This window comes from Nipponia nippon, unplaced genomic scaffold, assembly GCF_047370975.1.
Source record: "Nipponia nippon isolate SJK-2023a ecotype South Korea unplaced genomic scaffold, ASM4737097v1 scaffold_5, whole genome shotgun sequence".
In the NCBI taxonomy this organism is placed as follows: domain Eukaryota; kingdom Metazoa; phylum Chordata; class Aves; order Pelecaniformes; family Threskiornithidae; genus Nipponia; species Nipponia nippon.
In genome coordinates this window covers 88,546,460-88,569,100 of record NW_028262369.1, presented here as the reverse complement: position 1 = coordinate 88,569,100, position 22,641 = coordinate 88,546,460, and the positions used below count along the sequence as shown (strand labels likewise).

Below are 22,641 nucleotides of genomic sequence, written 5' to 3'. Positions count from 1 at the left end.
AAAAAAAAGGAATAGCTTTTATGATTGGGTGAAGAGAGAGAATTTGGGAAGGCTAGGCTAGAGTGGAAGGTGGAACATTAGCCTTTCTGGGTAAGGAATAGTAAGTTTCTGTGTTCTGGCACTACATAGTCTTGTGATCTCTATGAACAGAGCAAATAAATGTTCTCATTTGACAGATTAGAATACAAAGAATACTTGTATTGGCTAAGGTCATAGTTTGTAAATAGCCATTTTGGGACCCAGTTGTGGAAGCTCCTCACTTTTACAGTCATTCTTCAGAAATTGACTGGACTAAGTTATGAAAGGAAAAGGTAACTGCTATCTATGTATAATTTATTAACAGAGAATAATTGCCTGAATGTTCTTAGAATAAATGTTAGACATTTTTAAATGACTTTACAGCCACTCAGGATATGCAGTTGTTTTGCTTTCTCGCATAACTCTTGGGTGAGACAAACGTAGTTCCTTATCTGCCATTTATAATCAGGTTCCTGAATTAGAAACAAGAGCCAGGGCTTGAAGAAACTGCATGTTACAATGAAAGTTGTAGGTAAGCTGTCTGTATTATAATCTGTATCCTTAATATTACAATATCCTACTCATTACCTTTCTTCTAATACTGTTCCAAGATACAAGATACAGTAATATGATCAACTAAAAGTAGGCATTAGTTTTAAGATTTTTAGTATCCGTGTGGGATCTTACATCGTCTTTGTCATAGCGCTATATGTCCTCATTGTGTGAAGTGCCCGATTATTTGGCACCACTCTTTGCTTCTAATACAGCATCCTTATTGTTTTCACAAGTCACAGATTTCTTGCAGAATCTCTGCTAACTGCTCCTTTCCCTTTCTTTAAACTCGCCACCTCATATTTATTTACCTGTTTTTAAAGTTACAGACTTTTGGTTGAAGACTTGTTTTCCCCTCCAGCAAGAACAAAGCTTTTTTTTCCCCTCTGGCTAAGGAATTTAAAAAAAAAAAAAACAAACTTTGATGTCTTTAGCTTTAGCATCAATTATTGTAACATTAGAAAAAAGCAAAACTATTCATATGTCAAACAAAATGACATAGTGAAAAGAAACATGATTGATACTCTAGAATTGAAACCACTGGTTTCTGGTACCTGTATATGTAAACTTTCTGGAGAAGGAGCTATAGCGTACTGTACCGTGGAATTCTGCCTTGGATTCGGCCTTCCAGAGGCTATCATGATGCAAAAGCTAAGTAAGGCCTGACTTAGTCCCAGTGGTGAAACATAAGAACCTTAAAATTATTTGGCCCGTTACCTGAGCAATGCTTTGTTGATACCCAGAACTAAATGTAGTAAGATGAAGATGTGGGATCTGGAATGTGCCTTGTTCTTATACATACCTACTTAATCATTTTCTGTCAAGCACAATTAATCTTAAACCTTAAGTTGTTGTGGGTCATCTTTCTCCCTTTACTTGGTTTTACTTTCTCCTTTTACTTGGCATATTTTTTGTGAAAAAGTGAGATCTTTTTCTGCTGGCTTTGAGAGAAGAACTCCAAAATGGGACTTTGTGTACAAAACAAAAAGACCTGTCCCAATTTACGACTCACTGAAGAATCGTTTCACTGTCTTTATCCCTAGAGTTCAGGCACTGTGCAGCTAGAGTAACCAACCACAGAATTCTTGAGTTTTGTTCTTCTCTAGCGTATGGATAGTGACAGCGTTGTATAATATCCCAAGAAAAGATAAATTCAATCTGAAAGACAGTAGTATTTATATATAAAAATGTCTCCTCATGAAAAGGGAACTGAATGTAATCCTGATCAGCTGCAGTATATAGCGTCTGGCAGAAAAACACCACATAAGTGAGCACCACTGTAATAGTTGCATGCATTTTTTTAGTGAAAATCTTTAACTGTGTATTCGTGGTAAGTGAAAGATGCTCTGTGGAAGCAGCTGCTTGAAAATTCAGCATATGATTTTTCAGACCTTCACCGAAATGCAGAAAGGCCTAAATTGCTGTAGTTTGTGGAGTTACTTGCAAGTGTAAAGGACACGTGAAGGGCTTGTGTTTGGAAGGTTATCTGTTTTTTCCAGCTGTATCCGCCAATGCTACCTCTCTACAAACCTTGCCTTATCTCTATCCCTTGATAACCACAGCTTCAGCACTACTACTACTAAGGGGTACTTGCGAGCAGGGATTTCTGATGTTTGGATAAACATCTAGACAATTATCAGTTTCAGCTATGTAAGCTAAGCAGTTCCCTGATTTGACAGTTTGTTTTTAATAAAACATGCTACAGAACATCAAGCGATAATATTATTCTTAGTACATATGATGCTTACCTTCAAAACACTGTAAATCATTAATTGGCTAACTCACATCTGCAGAAAGAGTGGATCATCTGAAAGAACATTGTAGAAGAGTCTTGTGTTTGAAACGTGTTGGGAACTGCTGTGGTATCCTCCCTGTGCCCCCCCGACCAGTCTGGCTAACCAGGTTAGAGAATATAGCCTCCAGTAAGACCATGTCACAACACTGTCAGGTGAAAATGTGGGCTGTAGATTAGGTGGTTGATAAAAAAAAATTAAAAAAAGCCTGTATTTGTATTTTAGCTTTAATTGCTGTGTTAGTAGTAGGTCCAGTAATAGGTACTGAGGTTGGGAGAGGTTTCTTTGGGGCTTTACCTTCCTCTGTTCACCAGTGTTTTGGCCACTGGTGCTTGGTGTCAACATTTCTGTCATGTTTAGCAGGAGGCAGTTCTCCTTTCCCCCCATTCTCCAGGGAAAGCTACCACACACAAGACCACAGCCTTGAAGATCATAGAATCATAGAATCGTTTAGGTTGGAAAAGACCCTTAAGATCATGAAGTCCAACCGTTAACCTAGCACTGCCAAGCCCACCACTAAACCATGTCCCTAAGCAGCACGTCTACCCATCTCTTAAATACCTCCAGGGATGGGGACTCAACCGCTTCCCTGGGCAACCTGTTCCAGTGCCTGACTACCCTTTCAGTCAAGAAATTTTTTCTAGTGTCCAATCTAAACCTCCCCTGGCATAACCTGAGGCTGTTTCATCTCATCCTATCACTCGTTACTTGGCAGAAGAGACCGACCCCCACCTCGCTACAGCCTCCTTTCAGGTAGTTGTAGAGAGCAATAAGGTCTCCCCTCAGCCTCCTCTTCTCCAGGCTAAACAACCCCAGCTCCCTCAGCCGCTCCCCATAAGACTTGTGCTCCAGACCCTTCCCCAGCTTCGTTGCCCTCCTCTGGACACGCTCCAGCACCTCCATGTCCTTCTTGGAGCGAGGGGCCCAAAACTGAACACAGCACTCGAGGTGCGACCTCACCAGCACCGAGTACAGGGAGACAATCACCTCCCTGGTCCTGCTGGCCACACTATTCTTGATACAGGCCAGGATGCCATTGGCCGCCTTGGCCACCTGGGCACACTGCCGGCTCACGTTCAGATGAGGCGGAACACGGAGATAACCCCGTTTGCCTCCCGTTTTGGCAGGGCCCGGCAGCCGGGGCTGTCCCTGGGGGACGCCCACGGAGCGCCCTGGGGAGGCGCCAACGGCCGCCGCGGCGCGCGGGGCGCCGAAGGAGTTAAGGGCCGCTCGGCGGCGGCCCGCCCCTCGGCCGCGCGCATTGGCGGGCCGGGCGGCGGCGGCGCCCAATCCCGGCGAGCGGCGGCGGGGGGCGCGCCAATGGGGGCCGGCGGGGGGCGGGGGCGGGGGCCGGCGCGGCCGGCGCCCGGTTGAATGGGGAGTACAAAGAGGCGCGGGGCCGGGGCGGGCCGCCGCCGCCGTGCCTGACAGAGACGCGCGCGGGGCCGCTGCCGCCCGTAGCCCCGCGCCGCTGTTGCCGCTGCTCCCGCTGCTCCGTCCCTCTGACAGCGCGGGGGAGGGAGCGCGGAGCCCCCGCCTCTTTTTCTTTTTTTTTTTTTTTTTCTTTTCCCTTCAGATTTGCTCGTTTCTCCCCTTCCCCGGTGCCTGTGGAAGAGGCGCTCCCGCCGCCCGAAGGCACCGCGGCGTAGCGGGAGCGGCAGGCGTAGCGGCGGCGGCCGTGTGCATGAGCAGTGCGGCTGCCGCCGGCTCTGCCTTGCCGCTGGGGCTCCGCCGCTGGGAGGCGAGGCGAGGCAGGGGCGCCGCCGCCGCAGCCCGGCCCGCCCCGGGCAGCCCCCCTGCCGCGCCCAGGGCCCCCCCGGCAGGGGATGCTCCCGCCGGCTGCCGCGGCCCTACGAGCCTGAGCCTCCGTGCCCTCCCCGCCGACCGGCCCGCGGCGAAGCCGTCCGCCTCCCCGCGGGGCGGCCGGTGCCGCCGCCCGCCCGCCCCGCACCCGGCCCCGAGCGGCGGGTGCCGGGCCGGCGCGGCGCGCTGCGATGCGGCTCCCCCGCGGCGCCCGGAGCCCCTGCGGCCGCCGCCGCGGCTCGTCTGAGGGCGAGCTGCCGTGAGGCGGGGGCGTCCCGGCCCCGGCGGTGCCGAGCTCGCTCGTGGGTGTCGAAGCACCGGGGCCGGCGATGGCGCCCGCCACCGCCGCGCTGCCCTGAGGGCCCCGCCGGGGAGACCCCGGCTCCGGAGACTTCGGGGGCGTTTGCGGGTTTTGCCTATTTTTTTTTTTCTTTTTTTTCGCCTCCTCCTGCTGTCTTTTGGGGTTTTCTCCCAGCTGCTCGTCCCCTCTGGCGGCGAGCCCCCTGCGCCTGCCCGGCGGTTGTCCCCTCACCCGCTGCCCCGTCCCTCAGGGCATGTCCCGGTCCAACAGCGTCAGCCCCCCGGGCTTCGGCGGCCCTGCGCCCTGGGCAGGCACCGACCAGCACCGCTCGGCCTGGGGCGAAGCGGAGGCCCGGGCCAATGGCTACTCCTACCCGCCGCCTCCCAACAGGTCCTCGGGCAAGAAGGCCTCCCGCATGTCGAGCAGGTGGAGGAGTGAGGAAGACTACGAGCCCCAGGCGAGCAGGAGCTGTGGGGAGAGCGGCTGCAGGATGATGAGCTTCAGGTCCAAATCCGCCTGGCAGGAGCACGGTGACGACAGCCGACGTCACCGGTCCCGCCACCCGCCTGGCAGTGATTCCCCCGCTGCCCCCAACAATGCCAGCCCCCGGCAGCTGGGGGAGCAGGGGGAGGTACGGCCCCGGTCTGTGGAGCTGGGGCTGGAGGAGAAACGCATCAAGGCCAAGATTGAGGAACTGGAGGAGGAGGACGGGGACGAGGGGGACTCCGAGGCGGCCTTCTCCATGGGCAGCTGTTGCAGTAGCCTGCTGCAAATCTTCAGGTCCAAGAAGTTCCAGTCGGAGAAACTGGAGCGCCTCTATCAGCGCTACTTCTTCCGACTCAACCAGAGCAGCCTCACCATGCTCATGGCCGTGCTGGTGCTGGTCTGTGTGGTCATGCTGATCTTCCATGCCGCGCACGGCCACTATGAGGTATCCTACGTCGTGGTGCTCTCTCTGGCCATCCTGCTGATGGTGGTGCTGTGCATAGTGTGCAACCGCAACGACTTCCATCAGGACCATATGTGGTTGGCGTGCTACTCTGTCATCCTGGTGATCCTGGCAGTGCAAGTGGTAGGGGTTCTGCTGGTGTGGCCCAGGAGCGCCTCGGAGGGCATCTGGTGGACCGTCTTCTTTATCTACAGCATCTACACGCTGTTGCCGGTGCGGATGAGGGCCGCAGTCATCAGCGGGGTGGTGCTCTCCGCCATCCACCTGGCCGTCTCCCTAAAGATCAACGCGGAGGATAAGTTCCTCCTGAAGCAGGTAGGCGAGCCCCGAGCCGGTTCGGGTGTGTGCTCGGCAGCCCCCATCTGCCCGCTGCCTTGAAGGGTGAGGAAAGTGGGGCTGTCTGTCTTCCACAGGCCTGCCCGACGCTGGAAGGCTGACAGGGCTTTCTGTCAAACCCCTAGGTTACCTGCCACAAGATGGGATGTTTTACAACGTGGTGGCTAGCCTGTAATCTTGCTTCTTTTATAGCTGTGGTGTTTCCTCGTTGCTGCTTTTCATGAAGGCTCTAAACATTTAAGAAATGTGCCTTACTGGTTTCCCGTGACCGCTGCTCTGGTGCTGTCAGCCAGCCCTGCTAATGCCCTTCAGTTGTATTTAATGTAAACAGCTCTGCGCTAAGCACACCTGTGGAATGGTATCCATGCGTGCTGCCGTGTTACTGAGAAATGTGTGGAAAGTCTTGCCATTTTTATCGGCTAGAGGTTATCCTCGTGTGTCACTCTCGAGTCTGGGTTCTGTGTCAGCGCAGTGCTTGCTTAGGCATCGGAGAGCATGCTCCACGGGAATGTGGAATAAGCTTTTGGTTTAGCAGGAGGGTGTTTGCTCTGAGATGTGCTGGAAATATCTATGGTGAAGAAGCCCAGAGTTCATATACAGCTGGAAGTAAAAGTTTAAAAAAAACTATAAATGCGGATTATTATTTAGCTGTGATATCATGTTTAACTGGAGCAGCTCAATTCACGGGAACAATAAGACTATTATTGAATGCATTACAGTGCAATTTTTAATTACCGTATCTGTATAAACAATGGCAATACAAGGCATCACTCTTCTTTTCAAGGGAAGCAAGCAGCCTTGGGGCTTATGTGCTTTAAGCTTACCAAACACCTTGCCAGTTGGGAAACCATTGATTTAAAATGTCGTAGCTATGTGGTAATCATCCCTCTGATGAGCAGGACTCTGAACAAGGATAAGCCTGTTGCAGAGTCATCCCTGATGCTTGTATGTAACTGGGGATTGTTTATTAAAATCAGGTGTTTGGTAGCTTTACAGCCCTATCACATAAAAAAAAAAATAAAGCTTTGAGCTTGCAGTGGCTGCCTTGAGTCTTCCTTCTAAGTTGTTTTGAGTTCCACCTATTGCAGTGTCAGGAAAAGTTGTAGGGCTTAAATAAAACTTCAGTAGGATGGGGCTGTTGCTGCTCTGCTCTACAAAGTAGCCCATGAAATTACTCTTTCTTCCCTTCCTCTATTCCCCCTTCCCCCCCCCCCCCCCCAGTCCCCCCAGTTAAGCCTGTTTGGACAGTTTCTGGCTTTGTTCTTAGTTTGTTACAGATATTTTTATAAACTGTACATGGCATATTTTTGTTATGCTTGATATAAATGGCTTTTTGTACATTTCCAGCAGAGCATACGCTGTAAGCGGGACAGTTGCTGTTTTTCTGCTTGACTTGGAAAAGTTTGCTAATGGCCTCAGCTCTTCCTTGCTGGGGCTCTGGTCCTGCAAAGCCTTGTGTGTGCTCTTAACTTTATAAACCAAGACTTGTCCTATTGAATTCACTGTATTTGGAAACTGTATTCTTACATATGAAGGCAAAGCTCATCATGATTATGGCCAGAAGACTTAGCAGTCTGTTATGAGCAAAGTTGAGTTTGGAGGATACTAACAAGTGCATAAAATATTGTTATGTTGGAAGGCGTTGGTAACTGTATTTTAATGGAAAGGAGCCTAAATTACAAAGGCCAAATGATTGACTCCCTCAGTGGAGAACCTGGGATAACGATGGCTCCCTCCCTTTCTAAATGCAGCAGGGTTATTTATAAGACGTTGAGCTTGTGTATAAATGTGCACTTGTTGAAGGTAAAAGCAGGGGCAGTAGGTGATGGTACAGTACGCACAAATCTGTGTATTCCACAGTTGCTTTCCCTTTCATACTAGCTCTGGTTTTTCCTGCAGTTTGGCAATAAACGTTCAGTTAATGAGGAATGTCCTAGGAGTACTCTTACTTTGTTTTTAAAGGCAGAGTGTCTCTCCATATTGCATATTTATTTTTCCTACTAACACCAAATGCCGGTCTCTATCTTGCTGTCGTCTATGTTGGCGTAGCTCTGGCTGAATTCAGTGGGTTGTACAAGGCCAAGAATCGGATTCCTTGCACATTTGCGTATGAACATGAGCTGCTATCTCCGGCTGTCTGATAGAAAAATCTGTTTCTGCCGAGCACGTCGCCTCACAGTTATTAACAGGCCTTCCTTGCCGGGGCTCTATCTCATTGCCATGGAAATCTGTTGTGTTCAGCTCTGCCCCACTGATGCACGCAAGCCCTATTTTCCCCCTTCAGACTAACAGGGGCAAAGGCAGACTAAGACCAGCTAAATCAAGAAGAGGGGCTTAAGTTGTTTTTAGTGACTTCACGCTGGTAGTCGCATCAGCCTGGGTTTTGTGGAGCAGGAGTGGATGTGAATGCATTTGTGACTACGTGACCAGATGGTTCTTTATCCACGGCAGTCACGGAAGAAAGGCTGGTTAGGATGTGTATCCCCTTTCCTCTCTTTTTCATGGCATTTTTAACTATAATACTTAAATGAGTTCTTCTTTGTGTGGGCTGTTTTCTTTTAATCTTCTCCCAGTTGTTTCCAAGCCAGGAAAAATCATACATTCTTGTTATGATCCACTAACATTCAGCACTGAGTGACTCTTGTGTAGACTCCTGAGCACTTTTGTGAGGCTCAGGAGCCCGTTAAAAACCTCGCTGCTCCTCTTTCTCAAGAGAGTGAAATTCTTGGTTGTAGGTCCCTTTTGGGAGAAAGGCAATTTGTTGGATTCCCTTGCTGAGGATGCATGATTTTATTGTCTGAATTACCTTCTCCTAGCACTACTGGGCTTCTGTCACCAAACTCTCTGGTCTGAGGCTATGCTAGTCAGGTTTCATGGAAGGGTTAAGGCAGTCTGCTGCTTCTGAATCGGTAAGGTGACAGGAGTAGAGGTAGTTGTGATTGTTCAGTGTTAACTTAATAATTCTCCTGGGGTCACTGGACTTCGAAAGTAGGCTCTGACTTCTGTTTGCTACCTGGGGGAGTCTGGGGTCTGTCTTTCAAGAGCGCCCTGAGCACCCCTAGCAAAAGCAGCAGATATACTTGGTACCTCTGCGAGTCTGATCGGGTAGGGTCAATGATCTTGGCTTCTTGAGTTAATGTTTGATTGGAACAAAAAAATGCAAATTAGTACAAATTATTGCGTTATGTTCAAAAGTTATCCAATGCTGAGAGAGGGGAGAAAAAGAAAATGTGTGTTTGAGAATTTACTCGCATCCAAAGACTGCTGCTGGAAGCAGGGCACATTAAATGTATGAGACTCTGCCAACTACAAATCTTGATTGCTTAAAGGTTTTTCTTGTGTACCTATGATAAATTAATTCTAAAGGGACTGCTTTCAGATTTATTGGGGAGAGGATGACTGCATTTGTCTTCAAGTTTGTGTCCGTGTGTTATTCTGGGACAGTTTGGATTACGAATGTGTTCCAGTGCACACAAGTCTGTCGTCTTCTCTTTGTATATATGGTGCATCTCTTTTTAGGCCAGCCTTTTCCATGTGTTGGTTTTGATATGCTTCCGGGCTCTGAAAACACATTCAACTCCAGGATTCATATGAGAAGTACTTTGCGTGCGAATGAGACCACCTAATACTTTACTGAGAAAGAAATATACTATTTATCAATAAACTGTCTTGCATTCACAACAGACATGATCCTGAGATTTATTCTGTGTTCCGGTAGAAACAAACTATGTAGCTGACCCACAAACTTGTACAGGCGCATGGGAAGAACTTGCAGCGTACGGGTTGCAGATGCTTAACTGAAGTCATGTGAGTAGACCAGCTGCCCTCAGTGCACATAGTCTTGAGTAAGCACTGGCATTTTTGTAAGACTAGGGGCTAAGGGACAGGGAGTTTCACAACAGAGTTTATGGGGCTCTGAATCAGACTTAGAGGAATGGGGATTGTGTGTGGGAGCAGGTGGGGGACCAGGGTAAGGGATCAGAATGCCATATATAAACATCAAACAAACCCATGGACTGAGGTTAGATTTACTCCTGTTTTCCCATCCAAACCTGTTTTGTTGTAACTTTCTGAGGTTCCTTGTTCAAGGATACAGTTAAGCCTTTGTAGTTTATTAACTCAGTGCGAGTAGCTGACTGTTAAGGTACCACGAAAACAGAAGGCTGGGAAAGATAAATACTTTTTTTTTTTCTTGTGTCAGTAACCTCATCGAAAGAGAAACTGAAATGCTCTGATCTCTTTCCTTGCCAAATACTACTGCAAACCTTCTGCAAAGGATCTCCGATAGAACAGTTCTGAACAGCTGCCCCAGCACATGGCTCTTGTTTATGGCACTCTGATTCAAGGCTCCTGATGTTGAGCTCCTTCTTGCTCAGCCCCTTTCCATATGCCTCCATCATAACAACATTACATTAGTACTCTTCATCCTTCACTGCTGAGAACTGTGTATGTGTTGGCCTTTCTTCCTGTCAGTCCATGTTAATGGTACATGATTGATCTGCAGCTGCGTCGTGGCTCTCTCGAAAGTGTAGCATTTCAGTTTAACTATTTCTAGGAAGATGTTGGTATGAAAACATGTGCAGTCTCTTTTTCCTTTCCCTAAATAAACTGTCACTTCAGCAGGGCTAAAACCAACTTTACTGTAATAGGATATCGACTTGAGTCTTGTGGATATCTTCTAGCATCTCAAAGATGCTTTTTAGATGCAATTTAAATGGCATTCAACAAGAAGCTAGTTACATAGCAGGAGAAATAGTACTGTATGTTCTCTCTCAGCCTCAGTGTGCTTAAGGTAAGTAGGCGATGACTGATTTTGAGACTAACAGATTCCTAGAAGTGCGTTACTCAAGTCACTGTATTGCACTTTCATTGTCTTCAAGTGGCCTTTATTCATAAAGAAGGAAAGATGAGCTACCTGAAATGCAGATAGGTCTGTGTGTCACTTTTCTTATGGTTGTTTGCTGCCTGTTTTATTTTTGTCCACCTGGAAAATAAATTTGAGTAATGTTCATTTAGGATGTGATTTCTAAGGCACTCGGCCACATGGGGCCAAATACCGTGTGCCTCAAACAGCACTTAATGCCCTGGTCTGCATAAACATTGGTATCAGTAGAGCTCTCATACAGTAAGATGTGCTCCAGCACTGCTAACAACTGAAGGATCTGCCTGAGCAGCAGTTTGACTGAAGTTAGTAAAAATTGGTGATTTGCGGTCTTTTGTTCAGGGAAAAAATGGCAACTCTGAGTATTCAGTAACTGTTGCGTTGACAGTTGCCTCCCTAGTGTAATTCTGTAACAGAGGTAATTAATAAAATCCCTGAGGTATTGTATATCAATTAGTCCTTAGTAGGAATATTATCTGTATCTCTTGGGAACGCGTGTGTTGCTTGAGGTTTACAAAGGCGTATCTGTTTTTCTTATCTCCTAAATTACCCTATGATCCTGCCACCTCCTAATCTCCCCCACTTGCTTTATCCTCCTTCCCCCCACCCTGCATTAGATATTTCACTGTAATGTTCACTGGTATCAATAACTGTTAGTGTAATAGTGTTTGAGTGCTGTGTGTCTTATTTCTCCGCGTTCCTGGATTCTTAATAGGTTCGTTGTCTCAGTAAACTGACCCATTTGAACTCATTTCTCAGCCTTGCGGTAGCAATTGCAGTCTTATAGCTGTCTTGGATCTTGGTGAAGACAAAATGTGCTGGGGAAGATTTAGGTGCATTGCTTTGCCAGATGCACTAATTCTAGCAAAAGGCTTGTCCTTCTAGGCGTTTTTATGACATGCCTGGAAAGGCAGAGTGTGCTAGTTCTGTTTATTTCTGGAGAGGTGAAGATATTTCAGCAAAATGTTGGGATTCATCGAGGTGCGTGAGACAGAAGGATAGCTTTCCATGCCCTAATCTTACAAAGCAGTCATTGACTTGTCCTTCAGTGTCCTGGGCTCGATGGCTTGGTTTGACACCAATGTGACCCCTATACTGTCAGAGACCTGTCCAAGGCAGGACATCTTATTTACATGGTCTTTTGTGATTAACTGCATTCAGATGATTTATAAACCTGAACAGCAGTGGAAACAAAATGCTGATTATCCTAGTGCTAAAAGCTCGCTGGAACTGGTTGTGCCCTCTCAGAGCCTGAATTGGCTCAGTGCTTCCTAAATGCCCTTTTGCTCCGAGTTCGCTGTTGCTTGGGCAGCGCTGCTGAGGTCTGGGGTGGAAGAGGACTGGGACTCTGCGCAGCTGGAACGTGAACTTTGGGCACCAGACTTCTCCAAATGCATTCAATTTGTGTTTGATTAGCTAATCTTTCAGTCATGCACCATAGCTCCCTCTCAGTCTTTTAAGAAAATTGAACAATTGCTAACTTTTTGGCCATTGCAGTAGTTGGAATAGTTACAGTCTTTTGGGAATAGCTGGTTTTGTCTTCATATTTTGGTACTGGGTATTACTCTCATTTTCTAATCAAACTAAAAGAACTTTCCTTCTGTCCTGGTAGAAGATGCAATGAAAAATCTCCAGCAGCAGCTGAGACACCGAGAGGTAAAAATTGAAATTATTTTGACAGCAGCTTCCATGTGTGTGGTAAAGTGGTCCACCCTGTAGCTGGTAGTGGCTTCTGAGAACCTGTGCTTTGAAAAATTCCTGTCTTCCTCTTTTTTCTTTTCTTTTTTTTTTTTTTTTATCCCCCCCCTGTGCAGGTGGGTGCGGTTCAGAGAAAATACCTGCTTTTGTTTGGGGAGGTAGAAAACAGGGCTCCAAGTTTTGCTAGCCTTGGGCAACCTTTAGCTTCCCGTCTGCTTTATATTGCAGGATTTACATGGCACCTTGCACAGATAATATGTACCCAGAAAATGTCGTGTGGAGGGAGCTGGAATGCACCAGAGTCTCCCGTGAGCCTTCCAGCTGCTACATGATTTCATGATGTGCCACGTGTTTTTTTTTTCTCATGGCCCAGAGAGATAGGACAGTGACAAGTGTGTGCAAGGAATGTGAAGATTCACAGCTGCTGGGAAGCGGGTGGGGTTCCTGTATAACTGCTATGTGACTTTTTTCATTTCCTCTGAGTCCTGTGTTTTGATGTGGGATATACTTGGTGTTAGTTCCTTCCCTCCTTCTGAAGTCTAGCCTAGTGATCTGAACTTGTGATATCTTGCATCCAAGGGATGTTCTTTCTTCTTTTTGTTTTGACATTGATGATACTTTAAAAAAAATATTTTTTGTCTTTACCTGAGATGTATCCTGCTGCTGCCGCCAGAAATTTAATTTGATTCATTATTATGGAGTCCTCAGGCTAGGTAAAAACCCAAGGGGAAATCTCATGTGAATGAAAAAACACAACCCCAAAGATATTAAAAAGGATAATCTAGTTATGAGGGGGTGTGAGAAACAGACAAGAATTTTAATATTTGTCTCCTGAACTCCAAAATGTTCTCACCTTATCATAGGAAAGCTTGAAGTTTCTAGCACTTAATAAGATCACACATAAAATGGCTGTCAGGCCAAGACAAGAGTCAAAATGCTTTTTAGCACCTGCAACTGGACCACTCCCAAGGAAATCTGTACTTGATGTTTTACAATGGTGATAAGTCTTGCCAGCTTCATCGCTGGCAGGTACAGGAATGGCATCGTTGAACAGATCTGTGGTAGAATTTAGCATGAGATGGTCTTGTTCGGACCCTCGGAGAAATGGAATGAACATAATTTAAAGCTCTGCCTTCTGCTTTCAACCTTGTGTTGGAACATTCAGGAAGCCCTTCTCCCATCAGAAGCCTGGTAGTTAGACAAGCTTGTGAACTCCTTCGGCCAGGCACAGTCAGTTTTGCACCACAAAATGATGCATTTACAAGTGGTAAGAGACCCCACAGTTTAAGAATTATGGACAGTGTTGGCATCACCAACAATATTGCTCGTAGTAGGAGGCTGGCCTCACTGATGTTGAGTAGGATTTTCATTACAGGATTCACTACAGAAAGTTTCATTGTACTTCTAGGCTTTGTTCGGCAAATAAAATACCTTTATGTACTTTTTTCTTCATAAGTCACTAATGCAATTGCGATATGTATCCTTACTCTCTTCTTCAGACATCAAGAACACGAATCATGTTTGTGTGTTTAAGATGTTATCCAGACTGTCTGTAGTAATAGCATCGGGCAAATCCAGTGTGCACTGTATGGTCATCATTTGTGGCTTCTCCTACTTCATAGCAGCAGAAATGCCAGAAGAGAAATATATTTCAAAGCATCCTTAATCCTGCCCTGATTTTGTTTTTAACGTTTTTAGCTAGACTGCTTCTTCTGTAGTTTGAGTGATGAGTTTTCAGGTGAAATATTAAACTTCTTTTTCTCTTCATGAGAAGTTTTACATATCTGTGCAACACCCATAAAAATTTTTACTGTGAATTGGGCCTTTGTGGTGCTGCTGTGCTTGGCTATCATCCTCCCTTTTCCTGGGCAACTTTGCTTTTGGGAGGTTGAGTTGGGGATTAAAGCTGCTCTACAAATTTAACATATGCATTCCACTAGTATCAGAGTGCATCTTTGCAGACAGTAAACAAAGGATTGTGCTGATGCAACAGAGGGGGAATATAAATGAAGAAAGGTTTGTGTTTTTTCTTTTTTCTTTTCCCCCCAGACATTAGAAATTGATCTCTCAAAGCAGCAACTCACGCAAACTGTTTATTCCTTAAATGTGTTTGCAGCTTGTATAAGACATTCTGTCTCACTTCATAGTCAAAAGAAAAGGCTATGACATTGCTTGCAAGAATCTGTCATAAAACATTGCTAATGCAGACGGTTCCCTGGCTGTATTTTGCCCTCCAGAAAAAGCCATGGCTCCTTCCCTTTATTCCCTGCTCTAGACTAAATGCTACAAGCACTGATCTCTGTGTCCCTCAGACTCTGAAAACTGAATTCTTAGAGCTAGTGATGTGATAAGGGACTACTCAAATCAGTATTTTTAAAAACAGTAGTTTGCTGATCAGTCCACGGATGACAGAGCTACTCAGACATGCTTGCTGAGTGATGAACTCTGTGTTTGCTGGGAGGTACCCAACAGCAGCTTTGCGTGCACTCTTGCCTAATGTGTGGGTATTTATGCACAGAGTTGCACAAATGGGTGGACCAAGGGATACATTATTAATGAAGATGTTTCCAGCTGAATGGGATTTCTTTTTTTTTCAGGCAGGTGGTTACTAGCAATCTCATAGAGGAAAGGAAGACATGCTCTGCGGTACTAGGAAAGGAGGATACTCTGCAGTGTGGTGGGGGACTCTGTAATTATAATGTCAGTCTCACTCATGCTAAAAGCTAACTGCAGTCTTTAAAACCGTTAAAGATGAAGTAGGTTACTAGTGTGGGAACCACTATTGTGTGGTGAACTCTCTGGATCTTAGGGCCAGGAAGGACTACTGAGCTTGTTTAACACTACTCGCTGAACAATTCTTCTCTTACGCTTAATGATTTCTTCTGTTCAGATGATATGGAGGAAAAAAATAGTTGAAATGCTGAATTGCACAGTATTTGTCAGTTGAAACAGCAATCTGCGGTGATCTCTGAACTGAAGGTGAACTGAACCAGCGCTTTTTTTCCTCTCCCCTCTTAGTAAGACAGGATTATAACACCCTGTGATGGAACATATTGGGGGTATTTTCCTGCTCAAGGTGGTGGCATCTACTCAAAACATAACACAGATGGTCACGTTAGTTTGTGAAGGGTCTCTGACATCATGCCCAGATTTTGTACTGGGTAATTACATTCTTGCCTTCTTAATTGATGTTGAATATGGCATTTTTCTTTGCTGCATTTCTATTCTGGACTCTTTATCAGTACACCACCAAATAGCTGCTGTGCGTATGTGGGTTTTACTATCATATCTGAGAAATTTGCAAGGCTGTTGACAAGCCAGAAACATGAGGGAATAGAGCTCAGGCTTGTATCTTCTTAGTCGTGTTGGTGTGTTGGAGCAACTGTCACCCCCCTGGTATGACAGATGCCCTGATAACTTTTGAAAGCTACAAAACCAGAGATAATATGGTTGAAAGATACTTCTAGAGGTCAACTATGCCATCCCACTGCACCAAGACAAGATCAAGTCAGCGTAAACCATTTGTGGAAGGTACTAATCACAGATCCATCTGAAAAAAACCCTCCTTTGTATATGTGCTCTTTGGGGTCACAAAGGTACTGATGTGTTTTCTTGTTTGTTTGCTTTGTTGGCTTTTTTTAAGCAAACAAGCAAGCACAGGCCTGGATAGGAGCAGATAGGAAAGAAGAGATGTCCATGACTAGAGCTCTCTGGCTGCTCTTAGCTGAAACTGGCTCTTAGTTTCCTTGTTTCACCTCTCTGTAGTTCTCACCCAAAGCCTGCAGTTCTCTATTTGTCACAAACAGAGCATTTGTATGGCATCTGGCACAGCTGGGACTCATTGCTGAATGAGGCCTTCTTGAAAGCACTGCAGTACAAGCAATAAGCTTGAAGTTTGTGTCCTTTCACAGGTGACTTCCCTTTCAGTGCCTAGTCCCTCTCAGCTGTTAGGATAGGTATACTCAGTTAACTTTTTAGCACTCCAGGGCTGCTCTGGGGGCTCTGAAAAGTGTATGCTTTTTGCAGCTGTGGTCAAAATGACTGTGAACAAATACTTAAGGAAGTATTTCCTGAAAATACTTTTCATCTCTCATTAGAGAAAGTTAGGAGACTGCATTTATTTTTTTGTTTTCCTTCTTCCCTAACGTAGATAATGAGTATGTGGCTGGAGTCATGACAGTAAAGATTTGTCCAAGTAAAGATGTCTAGGAAAGGTAACCCCGGGTGGATTAGTTAAACCACAATATAGAGCCCACTATATAGAGACTGTAATCCACTGCTGAAATCACCTTACTCTTCTGTTTTAGATGCAAATGGACCTATTTAATTTAATTCACTTCCAGAGGGAATGCAAACTAAATAAAGTAACGCTTGTTAAGAGGAGTGTTCACACAGGTTTAAATAATTTTCTTCAATTTATTTTGATGAACTTTTCTGAACAGGCCAATCTTTACTGTAAAATATCTTCAGGGTAAGACTTCAGCTTGTGTAAGTCAGGAGTACTTTACATTATTAACTTAGAAAATGGCACATGGGCATTGCATTATTAGAAGAGAGAGTGTGACCCTCTGTACTATGTACTTACCCCCTTGGCAAGGGCTGGGGCTGGTGGTGATAGGGACAGAGTCAAGAGAGGAGCTTATCTGTCACTTTAGCCAGCCCTTGGCCCTGTTACCAAAGCTGCTTCTCAGGAGCCTGGTCACCAGCATCTCCTTGGTATGACTGTTTCTGTGCTAGGGACTGCTGCGACTGCTCACGACTCATCGTTCGCAGAGAAGTGATCTGCTTTCAAAGCTCCTGGCCTCTTGCTTGGGGCCGAGAGTAAACTTTTTCATTGCCAATTCCTTAGCAGCTGTGACTGTGATAATATACTGTAATAAGATGTAGGTCTAGGATCCCAGGTTGTTAAATGCTGAAGTGGCAGGTGATGCTCTTCTGTGCCTTTCCTGGGAGAAACTCCTTTGGTTTCCATCAGCTCTTCTTCTGTTTAAGCCATTTGCAATACAGTGTGTGCTATTCGGACAGTGCCTTGCCACAACATGAACATATCCACTGCATGTAAAACTTCATGGGGAGAGATATCGACAGCTCCCTGCCCGCCAAACCTCCTGATGAAGATTATTGGAGAAATATTGTGCTCCCTTCAAATGGGTGGCATAGTAACATTGGCTTGCTGGTGGAAACTTAGCGTTTGGGTCTGGGCAGAGTGGGAGAAAGTGTTGATTTCCTTTCAGTAAAGAGGAAAAAAACCTAAAAGGTGCCTTCTGCACAAAGCCCTTAGGCAGGGCTGCAATTTTCTGGGCTGAGTTAAACAACTTTTGACTCTTAATCCTTCTCCCTCTGCTATTCCCTGTCCCAGCAAGATCTAACAGGAATCTTACCACTGTTCAAATCCTTGTTGCCTTGTCTAGTTTTTATTTAGTATCACAAGAAATGAGTTGGTATCTAAATGTGTTCTGCTTATCACCAAAAATACCTTTTTCCCTCTGTCTGCTTGCAAAGTGCCTTTAACTCCCCTCGGGGCTTTTCTGTATGAAGGGACAGCTGGTGTAGAACAATAGTGACTGATTTACGCTGATCAATCCTCACATTACTGAAAGGCATCTGTCTTGTACTAGCCACTCTGCAGCACACATTTTTCAGAGAGATGCTGGTGGAAGATGTCTGCTGTGTCTCCTGTCTCTCTCCCCAGCCTGACTCCTCTGTAGGTCCTGGGAAAAAAAACCTTGAGAAGAAACACTGTAAAAAAATTTAGTAGTGAGATGCATTTTCCTCCTCTTCGCCCATGTAGTAATGGATCAGAGGCTCTGGTTTTCCAGAGTTTTTGTTGTATGTACTTTAGCAGCAGTATCTGCCAAAGCGACAGTCAAACTCAGTAACTGAAATGTTTTTTGCTCCCAGCCTGGTTTCAGCCCAACTCAACCAAAGTTAGTTTAGTCCATTTACTTGGACCAAAATAGTCTAGGAGGTGCACATATGCACCTGAGCTGGCAGATCAGAGGGGTGGGTATCATCTAATGAGAAAACAGTGTCAAGGAGCTAGGAGCAAACATAGATACAGCTGAAGGATGTTAAGGATGACATCCTGATAGGGACAGATGCTGCTTTCAAACTTTGCTGGAGGGAAGGATATAATGCCCTGTTTCCAGGAAACCCTTAACATAACAGGAGAGAGGATGGCCAAGCATGGTCTTTCCACCTGCTGCAGCCCACCCTTCCTCTCCTGTTTTCTTGCCTTTACCTCCTCAATGATGTGAACAGCTGCAGGAGATGGCCCCAGGCAGTGCAGCTCTGTGTTCCTCCTGTTGGTGCTTATTTTTCTGGTGCATTTTACCTGTGCAGTTAGCTAGGATGAGCCCTGGCAGCCATCAGCTTTCACTGACAGCAATGAAATGGTGTTGCTTACTGACAAAAGGAGAGACACTTGCATAAGGTACCTGCAGCTGCAGAGTGGATCTCCATTGCCCTGTACTCCAAAGTGACAGCAGAGGACAGTTTGTTTCAGTGGCTGTTACCTCCTCTTACCTTGGTAAGAAGCTCCAGACTTTGTTAATGTCTTGAATGTCTCTGGTGGTCTGGTTGGAAGTTTCCTCTTTGGTCTGTAAATAAACTGCAATGGATAACTTTATTAAAAAAGGACACTGCCCGTATTCCCTCCAGTTTGCTTTGGTACGAGTGGAGTGTGTGGTGAGAGCATGATCCAACAAGCATTACTTTGGAAGCCTTACCTACTGCATAGGATTCAAGTAGTGCCCGCTGCCTTGCCCTTCATGTGAGGCAATTAGCGCACGTGCATGGCAATTAGTGCTGCAAATGAAGTCAACACGGGTGTATTCTGCCCCTTTAATGGCTTGCTTTCCTCTTCTGCCAACAGAGCAACCAAGCAGTCTCAAAGGAACCTGCTGCCTTCTGATATTTAATTTGCTTCAGGCTTACCTTGGCGTTCTGCCTCTTTCTTCTGCTGCCCAGCCTGGCCCACCTGCCTGTTCCTGCTACCAGCGCCGCAGAGGAAGCGATACCTATTTCTAGCAAATCAGGCCATGACTTGCCCCATGTGCTGCAGTTGGGCCTCGCAGACCTCCAGCGCTCTCTCTCCCTGACATGCTTTGTCACTCTCAATTTCTGACCTCTTTTCAGCAGAATACTGGGCTGTTTTCTGACGGGCTGCACTGCAAGTGGCATTGCCTGGGAAAGGTGGGAAATTGCAGATCAATTCTCCTGTTATCCATCTTTTTGATTTAGGTATCACAGTGACAAGGGCCTTAAAATATCCGTGATACCCAGTGGTTTTTGTGACCAACGGTGACTCTCTGGAGTGTGTATATGCTGGAGTATAGATGGCATATGTATAAACTCCATATATATGGAGTTACATGATGTGATTCTTAACCAGAATATTAACTGTTCCAAAAGATTTTTAAAATGAGACTGGATAGGAAAGGTCTGGCAAAACAAACTTGCAGTTGAATACTTAATTATTATTGGAAAAGTGAGGGTTTAAAACACTAGAAGAGACCTTACAAGTCACTGACAGTAAGAGGAGGGCATGGAACTGTAGATGGGGCATGTTAATTTGATCATGAAGTTTTGGTGCAGGCCTCCTTGTATGGCTTTCCTTATTGTAAGCAAAGCACCTTACGCCATGGACCACCCATCTAGGTTTGTTTTTGGAATGCCTGACAAGTAGTATCTTTACAGTGTCTCCTAATATGTCTCTTAATAGGAAGCTGGTAGTTTATGAAATATATTTTTGAGGCGGAACCTTTTTTTTTCATGGGGCAGGATTGCTCTGGACAGGAGTATGGAGTAACCAGCTTTACTCTGAGTGGTTGCTGTAGGCAAGAAGTTCAGCATTAGTCCCTGCAAAAGAAAAATTGCCTGGGAGAACCCCTCCACTGAAGATGATACACTGGGTTAATGGTGTTACTTTGGGACCCTTTTTCTTATGCACCACTGATTACTGAGACAGCTTAAATGTGGGCCAGTTTTTCTTTCTTTTTCTTTCTTTCTAAGTAGGGTTTGCACAGAGCAACAAGCAAGCTGATGTCTTCTAGGTAATGTGTGCCAAGTGCTGTTTTGCTGAGGAAATGGGGAGGTTTTTACTCAGCTAGCATTAATACTCAAGTGTTTCCTAACTTTCTTGTCCTGAGGTCCTACATTGTTATGCTGCTAAATGTTTCTGTAACAGAAGTGTGCATCGAGCCATGATTTTGTGTCATCAGGACCACTGGCTTGTGTGATTTACAGAGGTGGATGGAGTTTACAAAGGGTGTGCGGGCCCCATCATTGTGGCTGCCTTCAAAGCCAGTTCCAAAATTAATGAAAAGCAGCTGCCACAGAAATGCTTGGTGACTTTTGGGAGAAGCGGGGACAGACAGACAGAAACTGTGTGTGGACAGGACTGTATATCCCTGCTCATGAAGTAATGAACATATGGAACGGACCATGGTTGAGGAGGTCTTGGGGGGCGGAATATTAACCGTGGTGAAAACAATCCTGGAGGAGCACATGCATCCGTGCTGGCACTTTGCACGTGTGTCGTCATGGAATTTCCAAAGAGGGCCCTAAACAAAACAGCTTTATGGAAGAACAAAACGGCATTGTCAGCGGTGGCCGAGCAAGCTGCGCCAGCACCTCTTTCCATAACCGTGCTCTGAACTGGTTCTTGTTCACAGTGTTTCTGTGGCCGTTGCATGCACAGCTGTATGTTAGCATCTGCCTTAAAGGGTTTTATGAAACTGTGGTATAGAAAATGGTGCCTGGGCTTTGCTTGAACTTAGCTGCTTTTCCTAAAACTGACTTTTTTCTTTTTCAGTCCAGAATAACTTGTCCTAAGGGAAAAGCATACGGAACAGTGAGATTTTTTCAAACAGCTGTGTTCGTGACTGTTCCCTTACTTTGAGTCTGGGAAACTGTATTCTAGCCCTCTGCAGTGATCATGTGTCTGACCCAAGGTTTTGTTTGCTTGATCAGCCCCTTGAGCCGGTAGGATCCCTCTCCACGCTGAGGTGTTTGAGGAGCGTGATGAGGACAGTGACCTGATCCTTCTGGATGAGCGTGCACAGACTGGTCTGTCTTGATCATGGTGGGGACATGGTGCCGGCAGAAAGTGGGTTTTGGTATGTTGTGCAGCATCCCGTACTTGTCACAGTGAACCTGTGGGACAGCTGGTTTGACCCATCTACCTTGCAGGACAAGGGGAATGGTTATGGCTTCCTAAGGTCCTTGGCTTTCCAACCTTAGTAATGAGGGAGGGGAGGAGAGGTCTGAGGAAGGAGTAAAACCTTCTTGCATTGTCTTCGGTTGGTTAACCTGTGAAACAAGGTTTCCAAAGCCACTCTTTTCTGTAGCGCCTAGGTACTCAACATGGGACGCCTCAGGCATCTGAAAGATCCCAAGTGGGTCTTCTGAATTTAGGCATCTAAAAATCATCCTGAAGAGCATTTTTCATTGACTAAACAGTGTGACTGCCTCCTCTTTCCTCTAGTCACTTCTACAGAAGAAATAATAAGCTTGCGGGCTTCCGTATTTCGTACTGTTCAGTCAAGCTTCTGGATGTAGATGGACTTGAATAGGCATGAGCTGCCTGACCAATCTTGCGTACCACAGCACGCTGATTACTTATGTGATCAGCAGTGGAAATTGGTGTGGTAGAGCAGAAAGGATTCTCGCAGCACCTTTGTCTGAACTCTGAACAGCAGACTTCTAGAAATGAAAGAAAATACAGTAGACTCAGAGGCTAGGTGTCTGTTGGGTTTTGTTAACGCACAGAGACATTTTCAGTGGGAATACAACTTTGAATGTGAGTGCTGGGACAGCAAAAGGGAACAGGTTACTATTGAAAATGCTTCGTGTGTTGGCCTGAAGAGGAAGGGCATGGTCTGTGCTGTGCAGGTGAAGGGCAAGCACTTAGGGATGCTAATGGTTGGGCTACAGCTTCCTGATTGAATTCGGTGCCTTGCAGTCCTGCCTGCCTGTTTTCTTCTGTTCTCCACTGCTTCTGTGCCATCCATGGCAAGGGAAGGCAGTGGCAGCTCACTGTTGAGAAGTGGTGAGATATTATATGGGATGGTGGAGTTAGAGGTTTGTGGGACCCTGGGGAGGGTCAAACTGAAAATGGGCCATGAAGGAGAGCATGTGTATGAGGAGACAGCAAGCACCATGGGTGAGATGGAGGAGGCTTGTGGGCCTGTGTGGAGGTGGTGGGGGCAGCAGATTGGAAGAGAAACCAGGAAGATCAGTAGGGTGGTGCATGGAGCTGAGGAGAGGCAGCTGTGAGACATCACTTGGGGTTGTTATTTTTCAGAGT

The 22,641-nt window shown here is 46.0% G+C and overlaps 1 protein-coding gene across 1 annotated transcript in view; it reads left to right on the top strand.

The window, feature by feature from the left end:
- The first annotated feature begins 4,389 nt into the window (after positions 1-4,389).
- Positions 4,390-22,641, top strand: part of ADCY5 (adenylate cyclase 5) — a 222,001-nt gene continuing 203,749 nt past the window's right edge. The window contains exon 1 of the mRNA XM_009471999.2: positions 4,390-5,731. Coding sequence (XP_009470274.2) covers positions 4,721-5,731 — 1,011 coding nt within the window. The 5' untranslated portion in view covers positions 4,390-4,720. The remainder of the gene's footprint in view (positions 5,732-22,641) is intronic.